Source organism: Dromiciops gliroides, chromosome 2, assembly GCF_019393635.1.
Source record: "Dromiciops gliroides isolate mDroGli1 chromosome 2, mDroGli1.pri, whole genome shotgun sequence".
NCBI classification, from domain to species: domain Eukaryota; kingdom Metazoa; phylum Chordata; class Mammalia; order Microbiotheria; family Microbiotheriidae; genus Dromiciops; species Dromiciops gliroides.
Window position 1 is genome coordinate 30,999,382 of NC_057862.1, and position 13,602 is coordinate 31,012,983.

The following is a 13,602-nucleotide window of genomic DNA, read 5'->3' on the forward strand; positions in this document are numbered from 1 at the left end:
GACAGTACTCAGAGCATTGGCTGTGATTGAGTTTTGTGACTTCTTTGTTTATCCTTGTCCTAAATAAAAATGATATTGTTTCCATAACATTCCCTATCCTCATTTGACAAGCACCAAGTATCTTCCAGATGCTGAGCACCAGCCAAAGCAGCTTAGGTTCTAATGAGGTGCAACCATGTGACCACAATGCAAGATGGGTACAAAGTCATTCCTGGGGAGGATGATGACAGGTTTCATATAGGAGGTGGGTCTTGAGCCCAGCTTTGAGGAAAGCTTGGCTTTCAAGGGGGATAGCTGGAGCAGCTAGGTGGCGCAGTGGATAGAGCACTGGCCCTGGAGTCAGGAGGACCTGAGTTCAAATCCAGCCTCAGATACTTGACACTTACTAGCTGTGTGACCCTGGGCAAGTCACTTAACCCCAATTGTCTCACTAAAAAAAAAACAACAAAACCTACAACGAAAAGGCATGGGAGGGAGTTTTCAGGTGTGGGAAAGGCTTGTAGCCTTGGTGTTCACTGCTTGTGTGCCTCTCCCTTTGTATGAGTGTTCACTCCTCCCATTGACTCTATTTTGGGGAAAAGGACATCCCAGGTTGATGAAGGAAGTTTTTTTTATTCCTGTTCTCATATCATTTCAATAAGTGCCTTCACTTTGAGCCTTTATTTGTCCTTTGATTAACAATTTAAGGTAAAGTTTGGGGGGGGGGACTCATCAACCACAGTTTTAGGAGTGCAGGTCTCTAGATCTCCCAGTGTCCAAAGGAAAGAGGCCACCAATAGAGATAGCCCTATTCCAGGCACGGGGCTGTCTAGGAAGCCATGGGCTCATAACAGGCAGAGGGAGGTAAATCCCTCCATCCACCCCACTGGAGTTCAGAGGAATCAGAGGCTTGAGGGATGGAGATTGCCCCTTTAGCAGATCCAAAGAGCTCCCACCCAGCAACTAATTAAAGGAATTTTTCTAGCTGACAGGAAGGGTTGAGAGAATCTCCAGCCCTGCTCTGAAGGTGGAGAGGAAGGACCCCTCTATCACACACCCCAAAGGACTGCTACACAATGGATTGTATGCATTCTTATGGCATCCATAGAAAATTATTCATAAATATTACAAATATAATTGGAATCACAGATTTGAGCTGGAAGGGACTTCATATAATCAAACCATCTTAGAGGAGGAAACAGACCAAAAGAGGTTGTGATCTACCTGAGGTGGCTGAGTCAGGATTTGAACCCTGATCTTCTTGGTCCAAATTCTGTTCTCTTCCCTCTGAATCACACCACTTCTAAGTATCCTATTCCCACACCTGTCTCATTCCTGTAAGGCCACTCTTGGCACCTGTGAGGAAGTTTGGAAGTAAAATACAGGCAGGATGCAGGAGAACCACAATGGGAGCTTTGCTGAATTTCCTGCCTTTATCACATGAGACACTAGAGATGGATGATAACAACCATCCAGGCCAACATGACCCTCAAGAAAATGATGCTAATGCCCTCTGCCAAGATCTTCCCAGTCACTGGCATGGATTGACATCATAGGCTGCATATGGTTGAAATTTTACTCAATCAATAACATTTATTAAATGCCTACTATGTGCCAGGCACAGTACTAGAGATACAAAGAGAAGCAAAAGCTGTTGCTGCCCTCATAGAGCTTACAATCTAATTTGCATGAAACTCACCTTTAACTGAAGTTCAGATACTACATTCATTTCAAGTTATCACACTGGAGATGGCAACCCTTTCTGACACTCACACTTTCCATACAAAATTCTTCAATTTACATAAAATCTTTTATTCTATAATTTTAAAATATAATCATTGCATAAGAGGACCATCAACCATGTTCTTTTTAATTCTGTATTTAATCTGCATTTAGTAACTTCACCAGAATAATCATCAGAAGTCATGGAAATCTTGGCTTGGTGACTTTCAGATGGTCAGATTCCCTTCCAAAACCAAAGCTGTTTGACCAGTAATGTCAATTCTCCCACCATCTTGCAATGAAATCTTCATTTCTCCCCCACGGCGAGAACATTGAAAAGCTACAGAGGAAAGAAAATAATGTGTCAAATCAAGTCATTACCCACTTTTTTTTAAGTGAGGAAATTGGGGTTAAGTGACTTGCCCAGTTTCACACAGCTAGCAAGTGTTAAGTGTCTGAAGCCGGATTTGAACTCAGGTACTCCTGATTCCAGGGCTGGTGCTCTATCCACTGTGCCACCTAGCTGCCCCTATTACCCACTTTTAAACTCACTAGTAAGATGTCCCACTTCAGCCCCTATGACTCTGCACCAAGGGTGGGCATGACCTCTTTTGTGTCATGGACCCCTCTGGCAATCTGCTAAAGCCTTTGTACCCCTCCTGAGAATAATTTTTTTAAAACTAATAGTAAGAGTTTCAGAGGCAGAGCCAATATGGCAGAACGAAACCAGGAAGCTGCCCGAGCTCTCCCAAATTACCCTCAGAAACAATGTTAAATTAAGCTTCTCAATAGATTCTGATGCTGCAAAAAGATGGAGTGAAACAATCTTCTGAATTAAGATAATCTAGAAGATCTTCAGGAAAGGTCTGTCTTATCTGGGTAGCACAGCTTAGTGCAGGAGGTATCTGGGCAAGCCAGAAAAAGGCTCTTAATTACAGCACAAACCAGCAGCTAAGGACCCTTGGTCCTAACTCAGCAAGCTAGTGGCACAGCAAGCCAGTTGTGAGGCCCCTAGCTCCAGTACAGAAGGCAATCTGCCACCTGGGGTATCAGCTACCCAACAAGCCCAACCAGGCTGGGCCACTCTAGTGCAGTGAGCAAGCTGCAAGCTGCAAGCAGCTGAGGCCTCAGTGAAGAAAGCTAGTGACTGGGCCCCTGGCCCCCAGCAAAAGAAACTTGGACAGTGCACGCTGTACCTCAGAAGCAGAACTTAACTTTAACAGGCACAAAAGAGGCTAAAATATGAATAAGAAACAGAAAACAACCATCACCATAGAAAATTACTATGGAGACAGGGAGGATCAAAACATAACCTCAGGGGCAGCTAGGTGGCACAGTGGATAAAGCACCGGCCCTGGATTCAGGAGTTCTTGAGTTCAAATCTGGCCTCAGACACTTGACACTTACTAGCTGTGTGACCCTGGGCAAGTCACTTAACCCCCATTGCCCCGCAAAAAACCCACAAAAAAACAAAAAACATAACCTCAGACAAAGACAACAGTGTCCAAACACCTACATGTGAAGCTTTAAAGGGAAAGAGGAATTGGTCTTGAGCCCAAAAAGCCCTCTTGGAAGAGCTCAAAAAGGATTTTATAAACCAAATAAGAGAGAGATAAGAAAAATTGGGAAAAGAAATGAGAGTTATGCAAGAGAAAGTCAATAGCTTGGAAAAAGAAATAACTCCTTAAAAAATACAATTGGACAAATGGAAAAGGAGGTGCAAAAGCTGATGGGGAAAATGATTCCTTAAGAATCAGAATTGGGCAGATGGAAGCTAACGACTCAATGAGACAACAGGAAGTAAAGCAGAATCAAAAGACTATAAAAGTAGAAGAAAACATAAAATGCTCCTTCAAAAAAACAAAAGACCTGGAAAATAGATCCAGGAAGGACAATCTAAGAACAATTGGACTACTTGAGGACCATGATCCAAAAAAGAGCCTAGACAGAAATTTCATGACATTATCAAAGAGAACGGCCCCAATGTCTTAGGAAAAAATAGTCATTGAAAGAATCCACCAATCACCTCCTGAAATAGAGCCCAAAAGAAAAACTAAAAGGAATATTATAGCCAAATTCCAAAATTATGAAGTAAAGGAAAAAACACTGCAAGCAGCCAGAAAGAAACAATTTAAATATCAGGGAACAACAATAAGGATTGTACAGAACCTGGCAGCTTCAAAATTAAAGGATCAGAGGGCCTGGAATATGATATTCCAGAGGGCAAAGGAACTGGGATTATAACCAAGAATGCACTCCTGAGCAAAATTAATCGTAATCCTTCAGGGGAAAAGATTGGCATTTAATGAGATAGAGGACTTTAAAATTTTCCTAATGAAAAGCCCAGAACTGAATAGAAAATTCAATCTAGAGATACAAGACTCAAGAGACACATGAAAAGGTAAAAAGGGGAGAAAATATGTTACTCAATAAGGTTAAAATGTTTGCATCCCTACACAGGAAGAAGATACTTGTAACTCTTGAGAACTGTATCTTTATTAAGATAGATAGGAGGAGTACACATAGACAGAAGGTGTGGGTATAAGTTGCTTCTGATGTGATGATATTTTTTAAAAGCCTTAAGGAGAAACAAAAAGGATTATACTGGGAGAAGAGGAAAGCTAAGGTAGAATGGGGTAAATCACGTCACATGAAGTGGAAAACACCTATTACAAAAGAGGGAAAGAAGAAGGGGGTGAGCATTATTTCAAACTTACTCTCATCTGATTTGGCTCATAGAGGGAATAACACACACTAAGTTGGGTATAAAATTTTATCTTACCCTATTGGGAAGTAAAAGGGGGAAAAAAGGGTGGAGTGCTGATAGAAGGGAGGGTAAAACTAGGAGGTGAAAGGGGAAAGGGCAAAAAGGAGGTAGGTCTGATAGAAGGGAGGGCAAAATCAATTGAAAGGGGAAAGGGCAAAAGGGAGGTGGGTCTGATAGAAGGGAGGGTAAAGTGAGGGAGGTGGTGGTGGCCAGAAACAAGATGCTGGTGAGAAGGGACAGGAAGAAAGGAAAGACAAAAGTATAAACAAGGAGGAAAATAGGATGCAGGGAAATACGCAGTTAATAATCATAACTATAAATGTGAATGGGACGAACTCTCTCATAAAACAGAAGTGGATAGCATAGTGGATTAAAAACCAGAATCCTACAATATTTTGTTTACAGGAAACACATTTGAAGAAGAGAAATACACACAGAGTAAAGGTAAAAGGCTGGAGCAGAATATATTGTGCTTCAGCTGAAGTAAAAAAAGCAGGGGTAGCAATCCTTATCTCAGAAAAAGCAAAAACAAAAATAGAACTAATGAAAAGGGATAAGGAAAGAAACTACATCTTTCTAAAAAGTACCACAGAATATGAAGTAATATCAATACTAAACATGTATACACCAAGTGGTACAATATCCAAATTTTTAGAAAAAGTTAAGTGAGTTACAGGAAGAAACAGACAGCAAAGCTATATTAGTGGGGGACCTCAAACTCCCCCTCTCAGAACTAGATAAATCTAACCACAAAATAAATAAGAAAGAAGTCAAGGAGGCGAGTGGAATTTTAGAAAAATTAAATGCGATAGACCTCTGGAGAAAACTGAATGGGGATAGAAAAGAATATACCTTTTCTCAGCCGTAGATGGCACCTACACAAAAACTGACATGTATTAGGGCACGGAAACCTCACAGTCAAATGCAGAAAGGCAGAAATAGTAAATGCATCCTTTTCAGATCATGATGCAATAAAAAATTATGTGTAATAAAGGGCCATGGAAAGATAGACCAAAAATTAATTGGAAACTAAATAATCTCATCCTAAAGAATGAGTGAATCAAACAACAAATCATAAAAACAATCAATAATTTCATCCAAGAGAATGACAATAATGAGACAACATATCAAGACTTATAGAATGTAGCCAAAGCAGTTTGTAGGGGAAATTTTATATCTCTAAATATAAAATAGAGAAAGAATCAATGAATTGGGCATGCAACTAAAAAAGCTAGAAAAAGAACAAATTAAAAATATCCAACTGAATACCAAATTAGCAAGTCTGAAAATTAAAGGATTAATAAAATTGAAAGTAAGAAAACTATAGAATTAATAAATAAAACTAAGAGCTGCTTCTATGAAAAAACCAAAAAAAATAGATAAATCTTTGGTTAATTTGATTTTTAAAAAAGAAAGAAGAAAAACAAATTGCTGGCATCAAAAATGAAAACAGTGAACTCACCACCAATGAAGAGGAAATTAAAGCAATAATTAGGAGCTATTTTGTCCAACTATATGCCAATAAATTTGACAATCTAAATGAAATGGATGAATATTCACAAATATATAAACTACCCAGATTAACAGAAGAGGAAATAAAATCCTTAAATAAGCCCATTTTAGTAAAAGGAATTGAACAAGCCATCAATGAACTCCATAAGAAAAAATCTCCATAGCCTGATGGGTTTACAAGTGAAATCTACCAAACATTTAAAGAACAATTAATTCCAATACTATACAAACTATTTGGAAAAATAAGAGAAGGAATCCTACCAAATTCCTTTTATAAGACAAATATGGTGCTAATACCTAAACCAGGAAGAGCAAAAACAGAGCAAATTATAAACAAATCTCCCTAATGAATATTGATGCAAAAATTCTAAATAGAATATTCTCCACCTCACGCTAAAATGAGATCAAAATGGGTACATGATTTCCATATAAAGGATGATACCATAAGCAAATTAAGAGAGTATGGAATTATTTATTTGTCAGATTTATGGGCAGAGGAAGAATTTAGGAAGATATAGAGAGTAAAACAAAATGTAAAATAGATCATTTTGGTTATGTAAAATTAAAAAACTTTTGCACAAACAAAACTAATATAACCAAGATTACAAGGGAAGCAGAAAACTGGGAGAGAATTTCTGAAACAAATATCTCTAATAAGGGCCTCAATCCTCAAAAACTGAGTCAAATTTATAAAAAGACAAGTCAATCCCCAATTGATAAATGGTCAAAGATATGAACAGGCAGTTTTCAGACAAAGAAATCAAAGCTATCTATAATCATATGAAAAAATGCTCTAGATCACTATTGATCAGAGAAATTCAAATTAAAAGAACTCTGAGGTATCACCTCACACCTATCTGAATAATAACAAAAATGTAAAATACTGAATGTTGAAGGGGATGTGGGAAAGCTGGTACACAAATCCACTGTTGGTGGAGTTGTGAAAAGATCCAACCATTCTGGAGAGTAATTGGGAACTATGTCCAAAGGACTATAGTATTGTGCATACCCTTTGATCCAGCAATACCACTACTAGGTTTATATCCTAAAGACATCCCCCAAAAGAGAAAAAGACCTATTTGTACAAAGGTATTTATAGAAGCTCTTTTTGTGGTGGCTAAGAATTGGAAATCTGAGGAATGCCCATCAACTGGGGAATGGATAAACAAGTTGTGGTATATGAATGTAATGGAATATTATTGTGCTGTAAGAAACTATAAGCAGGTGGATTTCAGAAAAACCTGGAAAAACTTAGATGAACTCATCCTCAGTGAAATGAGCAGAAGCAGCAGAACATTGTATGCAGTATCAACAACACTGTGTGATGATCAACTGTAATAGACTTAACTCTTCTCAGCAATACAGTGATCCAAGATAATTCCAAAGGACTCATGATGTAAAATGCTTTCCACATTCAGAAAAAGAACTATGGAGTCTGAATGCAGCTTGAAGCATACTATTTTCATTTTTTGTTTCTTTTTTTGTCCATTGTTGTTTATTCTTTCGTGTGCTTTTTTTCTTTTGTTCTTATTCTTCTCTTACAACATAATTAATGTGGAAATATGTTTAACATGATTGCAATGTATAACCTATAACAGATTGCTTGCTGGCTTCCAGAGTGGGGAAGGAAGGGAGGGTGGGAGGAAAATCTGGAACTCAAAAAAACATGTAATTGGGGAAAAAATTTTAAATAAAATTAAAAATACAATAAAAAAGAAAAAATTAATAATAGAAGGAAATGTTATGTTTCAGTTAGAGATTAATAAAATAAAAAATATCAGTTCTTTTCCTTCCAGCTCATGGACTCCCTTGAAATCTACCCCTAGAACCTTTGGGAGTTCGTGAACTTCAGATCAAGAACCTCTATCCTGCAAGGTCCATTTCAATCATACATCTATCTCTAATGCACCATAAAGTGTTCTCCCTCCTCATCACACTGGTCTCCTCTTACAAACACAAGGTGCTGTACTTGAACCCCTACTCCCTCCCATAATACTCAGCCCCAAAGCTTCCCATCCAGTACTTGCAGTGTGGTAAATAAAGATCATAAAATATAGAGCTAGAGGGGCCCTTAGAGAGTATGTGGTTCAACCGTACCTTCTCTCCCACTTTATAGGTGAAGAAACTGAGGTTGTGACTGGTTTAAGGTCACAGGTTTCAACTGTCTCAATTCATACTTTCTGGTTCTACACTCTCTCAACAAGTGTCCTTGCTTTTCACAATATTGACACACTTTAGGGGTCTTATACTGATTTTTAAATGTTTGACCTGAAAGTGCAGGTGCTAGGATGCTTCTGCTTTTAGGCTTTGCAGCATCCTGCATAGGAGGCTTCTGCTGACCTGCTTTTAAAGACTGGTCAACATCTTTTTCTAACTTCAGGTCATTTTTAGTAGAGGGAGCTCTGGCATCCCTCTTAATACATGGCTCACTATGGGTACAATTCTTTCTCTCTCTCCCCAGAGTTGTATAAGAAAATACCATGCTAGAATATTAGTAATGGAGAGAAAAAAAATTACAATCGCTCGAGCTATTATTATGCTACCATAGTGGCACCCAAATTCAGTCAAAATGTCCCCAGTAATATTAAGCATGGGTTCAATGGGTAAAACAGACATTATGTAGTCCCAGAACAACCCAATGAAAAAAGGCAAGAGATAAAACAAATATTCAGTCATGGTTCAGTTTAAACGCTAAGGCTTTTCTCTGCTAGAGGCTTTAAAAAAAATTAAGTTAGGCAATGGGTGGAAAAAAAATTTCTTAAAAAAAAATTTTTTAGTGGCCCTTTAATTTTATTATTATTATTATTTTTTAAAGATTTACTAGGGTAGTAGGTTAGTAACTCCTAGCTGGCTCATCATTAAATATTATTTAAAAAATTAATCATTAATAACTACAACCAAACTGGAAAAATTATATATAATTGGATTTATGAAAAATTATGATTATATGAAAAATGATAAATTTAGAAAAATTATAATTGGGCCGTAAGTCCCTTCGTGGTTGCCATTCAAATGTGAAAATATTTTTGAATGACTAGCCTAATTTGGGGGGCTAATCTGACTGGAGGACTGTGAGATTTAAAATTGGATATTAGATCATAAATCTCCCCTACTTAACCCTTCCCTTAACTCATCTCCCAGACTAGTAAATGGAAGAAGCTTCTGGTTTTCTAGATAGAGCCTTTATTGTATATAAGGTGTTGTTGATTAGAAGGATAGGAAAACAGAAATACAGTACAAATCGTCTTAAATCTAGGCTTAGTCTATATTCCTTATAAAAACTCACCAAACCGATTTAGGCCACCTTTGGAGTGAGTCAGACCGTCTGTGCCGCGCCGCCCGGCGTCCCGCCAAGCCGGCAAAAAAGGCTACTCTCCTTCTCTCCACCCCGGAAGTCCCAAAAAACCCGGCAGGCAGTCTGACATGCGCAGCAGGCGCACTGTACCTGGCAGGCAGTCTGACATGCGCAGCAGGCGGACTACCCGGCAGGCAGTCTGACATGCGCAGCAGGCAGACTGTTCATCTCCTCCCCAAAAGGGTGGTCCTTGAAAAACTGGCGTCTTTCAGTTATCCTAACCGACTGTTAAAAACTTTCATATTTTACCACATTTCCCCCCTTTGCTTCCTCAAGAAACGGAATGTTTCCTTGATGGAACAGTAAAAAGAACATAATAACTTTTGCTGACTAATAATATGCGAACAACAATACAGAAAAGGAAGAGAGGAAAGTTTTTGTCCAGAGGGGCGATTTTTTTTTTTTCCTCATGAACCGACGCTTTGACATTAGTCTTGCAAAGGGAGAGCCTCTGCAGAGAGTACATGTTACAGATAGTATATAACAGAAAGGAGATAGTAAAAGCTAATAAAGCAAAACAGTTCATATAAAGTCTCTGAGTTCTCTTGTCTTCTTGAAGTGGTAAGATGTCATCAGGAGGAAACTGGATTCTGGTCTGGAAAACTGGATTCTGGACTCTGGTCTGGATTCTGGATTCTGGTCTGGATTCTGGACTCTGGTCTGGAAAGCTGGATTATCTTCTTTAACTGTTTGAATTGCTGTATTTTTAAAACCTTAGCATAGCATTGTCAATGATCAAATTAATAAATTCCATTACATTCCCTCCTTTATATGGTTAGACTTGTAATAGAGGGTTGAGGTAGTTATGCAATGTGTAACACTTTTTACCACCATGTGTCTGGATCAAAGCCAAATTTAGTATGTGTTCATGACACCTGAAAATGTTATGGAAAGGTTATCATACCATATCTCATGGTTCTGAGACAGCCAGTGATTGTGCTAGGCCACAGGTGAATTCAACTGAGATAAAAAGATAAATAAGTTCAGTTAAATTAGGTTAAATTAGGAGGGAGAGAGGATGAATACTGGACTGTGCCTAGTAATTGTGCTCTACATAGTCACCATCATAAGCAAACCATGGACTTACGTATACCTGTCTCTCCTTTTGTTGCACATACATTCTCTCCAGGGCCTGCATCAGAGTTCACAGCAAGTTAGTCTCTGAAATGATAAGTTTCCATATTTCTGAAATCTCATTAATTTCACCAAAGACAATATGATGGTAAAAATGTGTGCTATGCTGCATAACTGAGAATATATTAGTGATATATACAATAATTCCAAACCATACCCAGAGTATAATGACATATAAATAATAAACGAATGTAAATAGCTGATTATATTAGACATTGTTACATAATCTTCTTTTAGCAATTAGACCACATCATCTTATACATGAATTCTCTAGTATAACAGTAGCAGATACTTAAAGTGGTGATTAATTCATCAAAAAGAAATAAGACTTCAATAAGCAAGATTCAATATTCAATAGCATATACTTAAAATGCCTTTGAAAAGTCACTTAGTTTACAAAATCGGGTTTTTAAAGAAAAGCAAAAGAAACAAAAGTAAACAAAAAGCAAAAGAAACAAAAGTAAAAAAAAAACAAAGCAAAACCAAAAATAAAAGGCAAAAGATTCGCTAAGCACCCTTTTGTGCTCTTAAAGAATTTAAAGGTGTGGTGAATTCCAGGTCTTTTCAGTGCCTTTCAAAAGTCAAAACAAAACAAAAAGCAAAAAGGATAAAAAAAAAAAAATAGGTATAGGGTAGGGAAAAGGGTGGGAGAAATTGAGGTGGGCCAGAAAACTAGGCCATGTGCTTCAGTGCTTTTGCCTGTGGAAGGAAATGCTTGTTAAATTTTAAGGTATTTAAGCTGCTAGAGTTTGGGGTATGCCACATTGTTTTAACTGGTTCCCCAATTCTCTGCATGCCAAAGTGGCAGGGGTTTCTGAATTGTCATTGATCTTTCTAATGCTGTCATAATGTTCTTTATGGTAGAAAATGTGGAGTTCTCTAGCATCAGTTTTGTCTGTGCCACTGATTTTCAATAAAGGCTGATTTAATTGATGAACCACAACATTCAGCTGATGCTGCTTAGCAAATGCTACAATTGAATCATTTCCTCCCCACTTTCCAAATTTCTTTAATTCATCAACATATTCTTCAAAAGGGGAGTCATTTACTATAAAAGACTCAAACTCTTGTCTATGGTTAATCATATAAGAAGCAGCTTCTTGTCTGTGTCTGAGATGATTTCTACAGTGACCTTCTAGCTGGTCTGCTAAAGCCCTAAAAAGGCAATTTCCGTCTCCTGATACTTTACGAAGACTGAGTCCCAAAGCATTTAACTGATCAGTGGGATTATTAAATGGGAACTGCCTTTTTCCTCTGAACTCTCTTTGCTCTTTAACAGTTGCTATCTTTAGGGTTTTTACCTCTTTAGCGTCTACCTCAGGTCTATCTGAAATCTCTTCACCTATGAATGGTGCAGGCTTTATATGAGAGCAATGAATCCATGAGTCTTTTTCACCAATTTTAATGGCAGTAGGAGTTGTCAATAATACCTGAAAAGGTCCTTCCCAGGCAGGTTGAGTTCCACTGGTTTTCTGAAAATTCTTTACATATATTTTATCTCCTGGGTTGAAGTTATGCAATGAAAAGTCTAATGGTCCTGCCTGGACCACAGCTCCTGCCTCATGGAGTTCACGTAGCCTGGTCTGTAATTCCTGTATATAGGAAGCAACAGAAGTATCACCTCCCACCAGTGATGTATAAACTGGGGAAAAAGTTTTAGCTTGGATAGGAGGGTGACCAAAAAGCATTTCATAAGGAGATATATGAAGTTCTCCTCTTGGTCTACTTCGTAGATAGAATAATGCCAATGGTAGAACATCAGGCCATTTCAAATGGGTTTCAGTACATAATTTGCCAATCATACTCTTAAGCTCTTTATTCATACGTTCGACTTGGCCTGAACTTTGTGGATGGTAGGGCGTGTGGAATTTTGGAGTCACTCCCAAGAAAGAATAGATTTGGGATAAAATCGAATCAGTGAAATGTGTGCCTTTGTCAGAATCGATGCGGGCTGGTGGGCCAAAACGAGGTACTATCTCTTTAAGAAGAATTTTGGCAACAAAGGCAGCTGTGGCTCGGGGGCTGGGAAAGGCCTCCACCCACCGAGTGAGCTGATCAACTATAACAAGGCAAAATTTATAATGTCCTGCTTTTGGCATAGTAATATAATCAATTTGTAAGTGCTCAAAAGGTGTATATGCTAGAGGACGCCCTCCATAAGCTTTGGCCTTAAAAGCATACTGATTATAAGACTGACATGTGGAGCAGCCCGAGCAGATTCGAGATGCTGTATTAGTCACACCTGGTGCTATCCAGGTTCTCTTAATAGAGTCTACAATGCCTTGTGTACCAAAATGGCCTTTTCTGTGAACAGAGAGGCATACCTGGTGGTAGAATTTCCGGGGAAGAAATGGCTTACCTTCCGGAGACACCCAGATGCCATTGATCTGTTTCGCCTTAAATTTCTTTTTCCACTTTTCTACTTCAGAATCGTCATAGGTTAGGTTGGAAGGAATATCCTCAGAAGGTGAAAGGTTAAATACATGTTCAGGAGCTTCTAATGCAGCTAGCTTGGCTGCAGAATCGGCTCGTGCATTTCCCTTTGAAACAGGATCACTATTCCCTGTGTGTGCAGGGCAATGTACAACGGCTAGGGAAGAAGGCAGTTTTAGGGCATCTAAGAGGTCCTTGATAAGGTCCCCATTGGCAATAGCCTTGCCCGAGGATGTTAGAAAGCCTCGTTGACGCCAAATCATACCAATAAAGTGGCATATGCCAAAGCCATATTTCGAGTCAGTAAAAATGGTGGCACTCTTATCTTTAGCTATATTACAGGCCTGTGTAAGAGCCACAAGTTCAGCAGCCTGTGCACTAAAATGGGAAGGCAGAGAAGCTGCCCAGAGGGTGTCATAATCAGAAACTACAGCAGCTCCAGTAAAACGGGTTCCCTCTCTCATAAATGAGGAACCATCTGTATAGAGGACAAGATCAGGATTTTCTAAAGGTGTATCAAAAAGATTGTCACGGGGTTTTTCAGCCATATCAACTAAAGAAGCACAGTCATGCAACGGTTCCCCCGAGAATGGTAAGTTAGGGAGTAGTGTTGCTGGATTAAGAACTGTGCAGCGTTTTAAAGTGATATTCTCATTACCTAACAGGGTTATTTCATACTTAGCCAGCCTTTGATCTGAAA

General features: G+C 38.6%; 1 protein-coding gene across 1 annotated transcript in view; it reads right to left on the reverse strand.

Annotated features, from left to right (window-relative positions):
* Window positions 1-1,552: 1,552 nt before the first annotated feature.
* LOC122743684 (phenazine biosynthesis-like domain-containing protein) overlaps window positions 1,553-13,602 on the reverse strand; it is a 32,445-nt gene continuing 20,395 nt past the window's right edge. Inside the window, exon 9 of the mRNA XM_043988796.1 lies at window positions 1,553-2,041. Coding sequence (XP_043844731.1) covers window positions 1,929-2,041 — 113 coding nt within the window. The 3' untranslated portion in view covers window positions 1,553-1,928. The remainder of the gene's footprint in view (window positions 2,042-13,602) is intronic.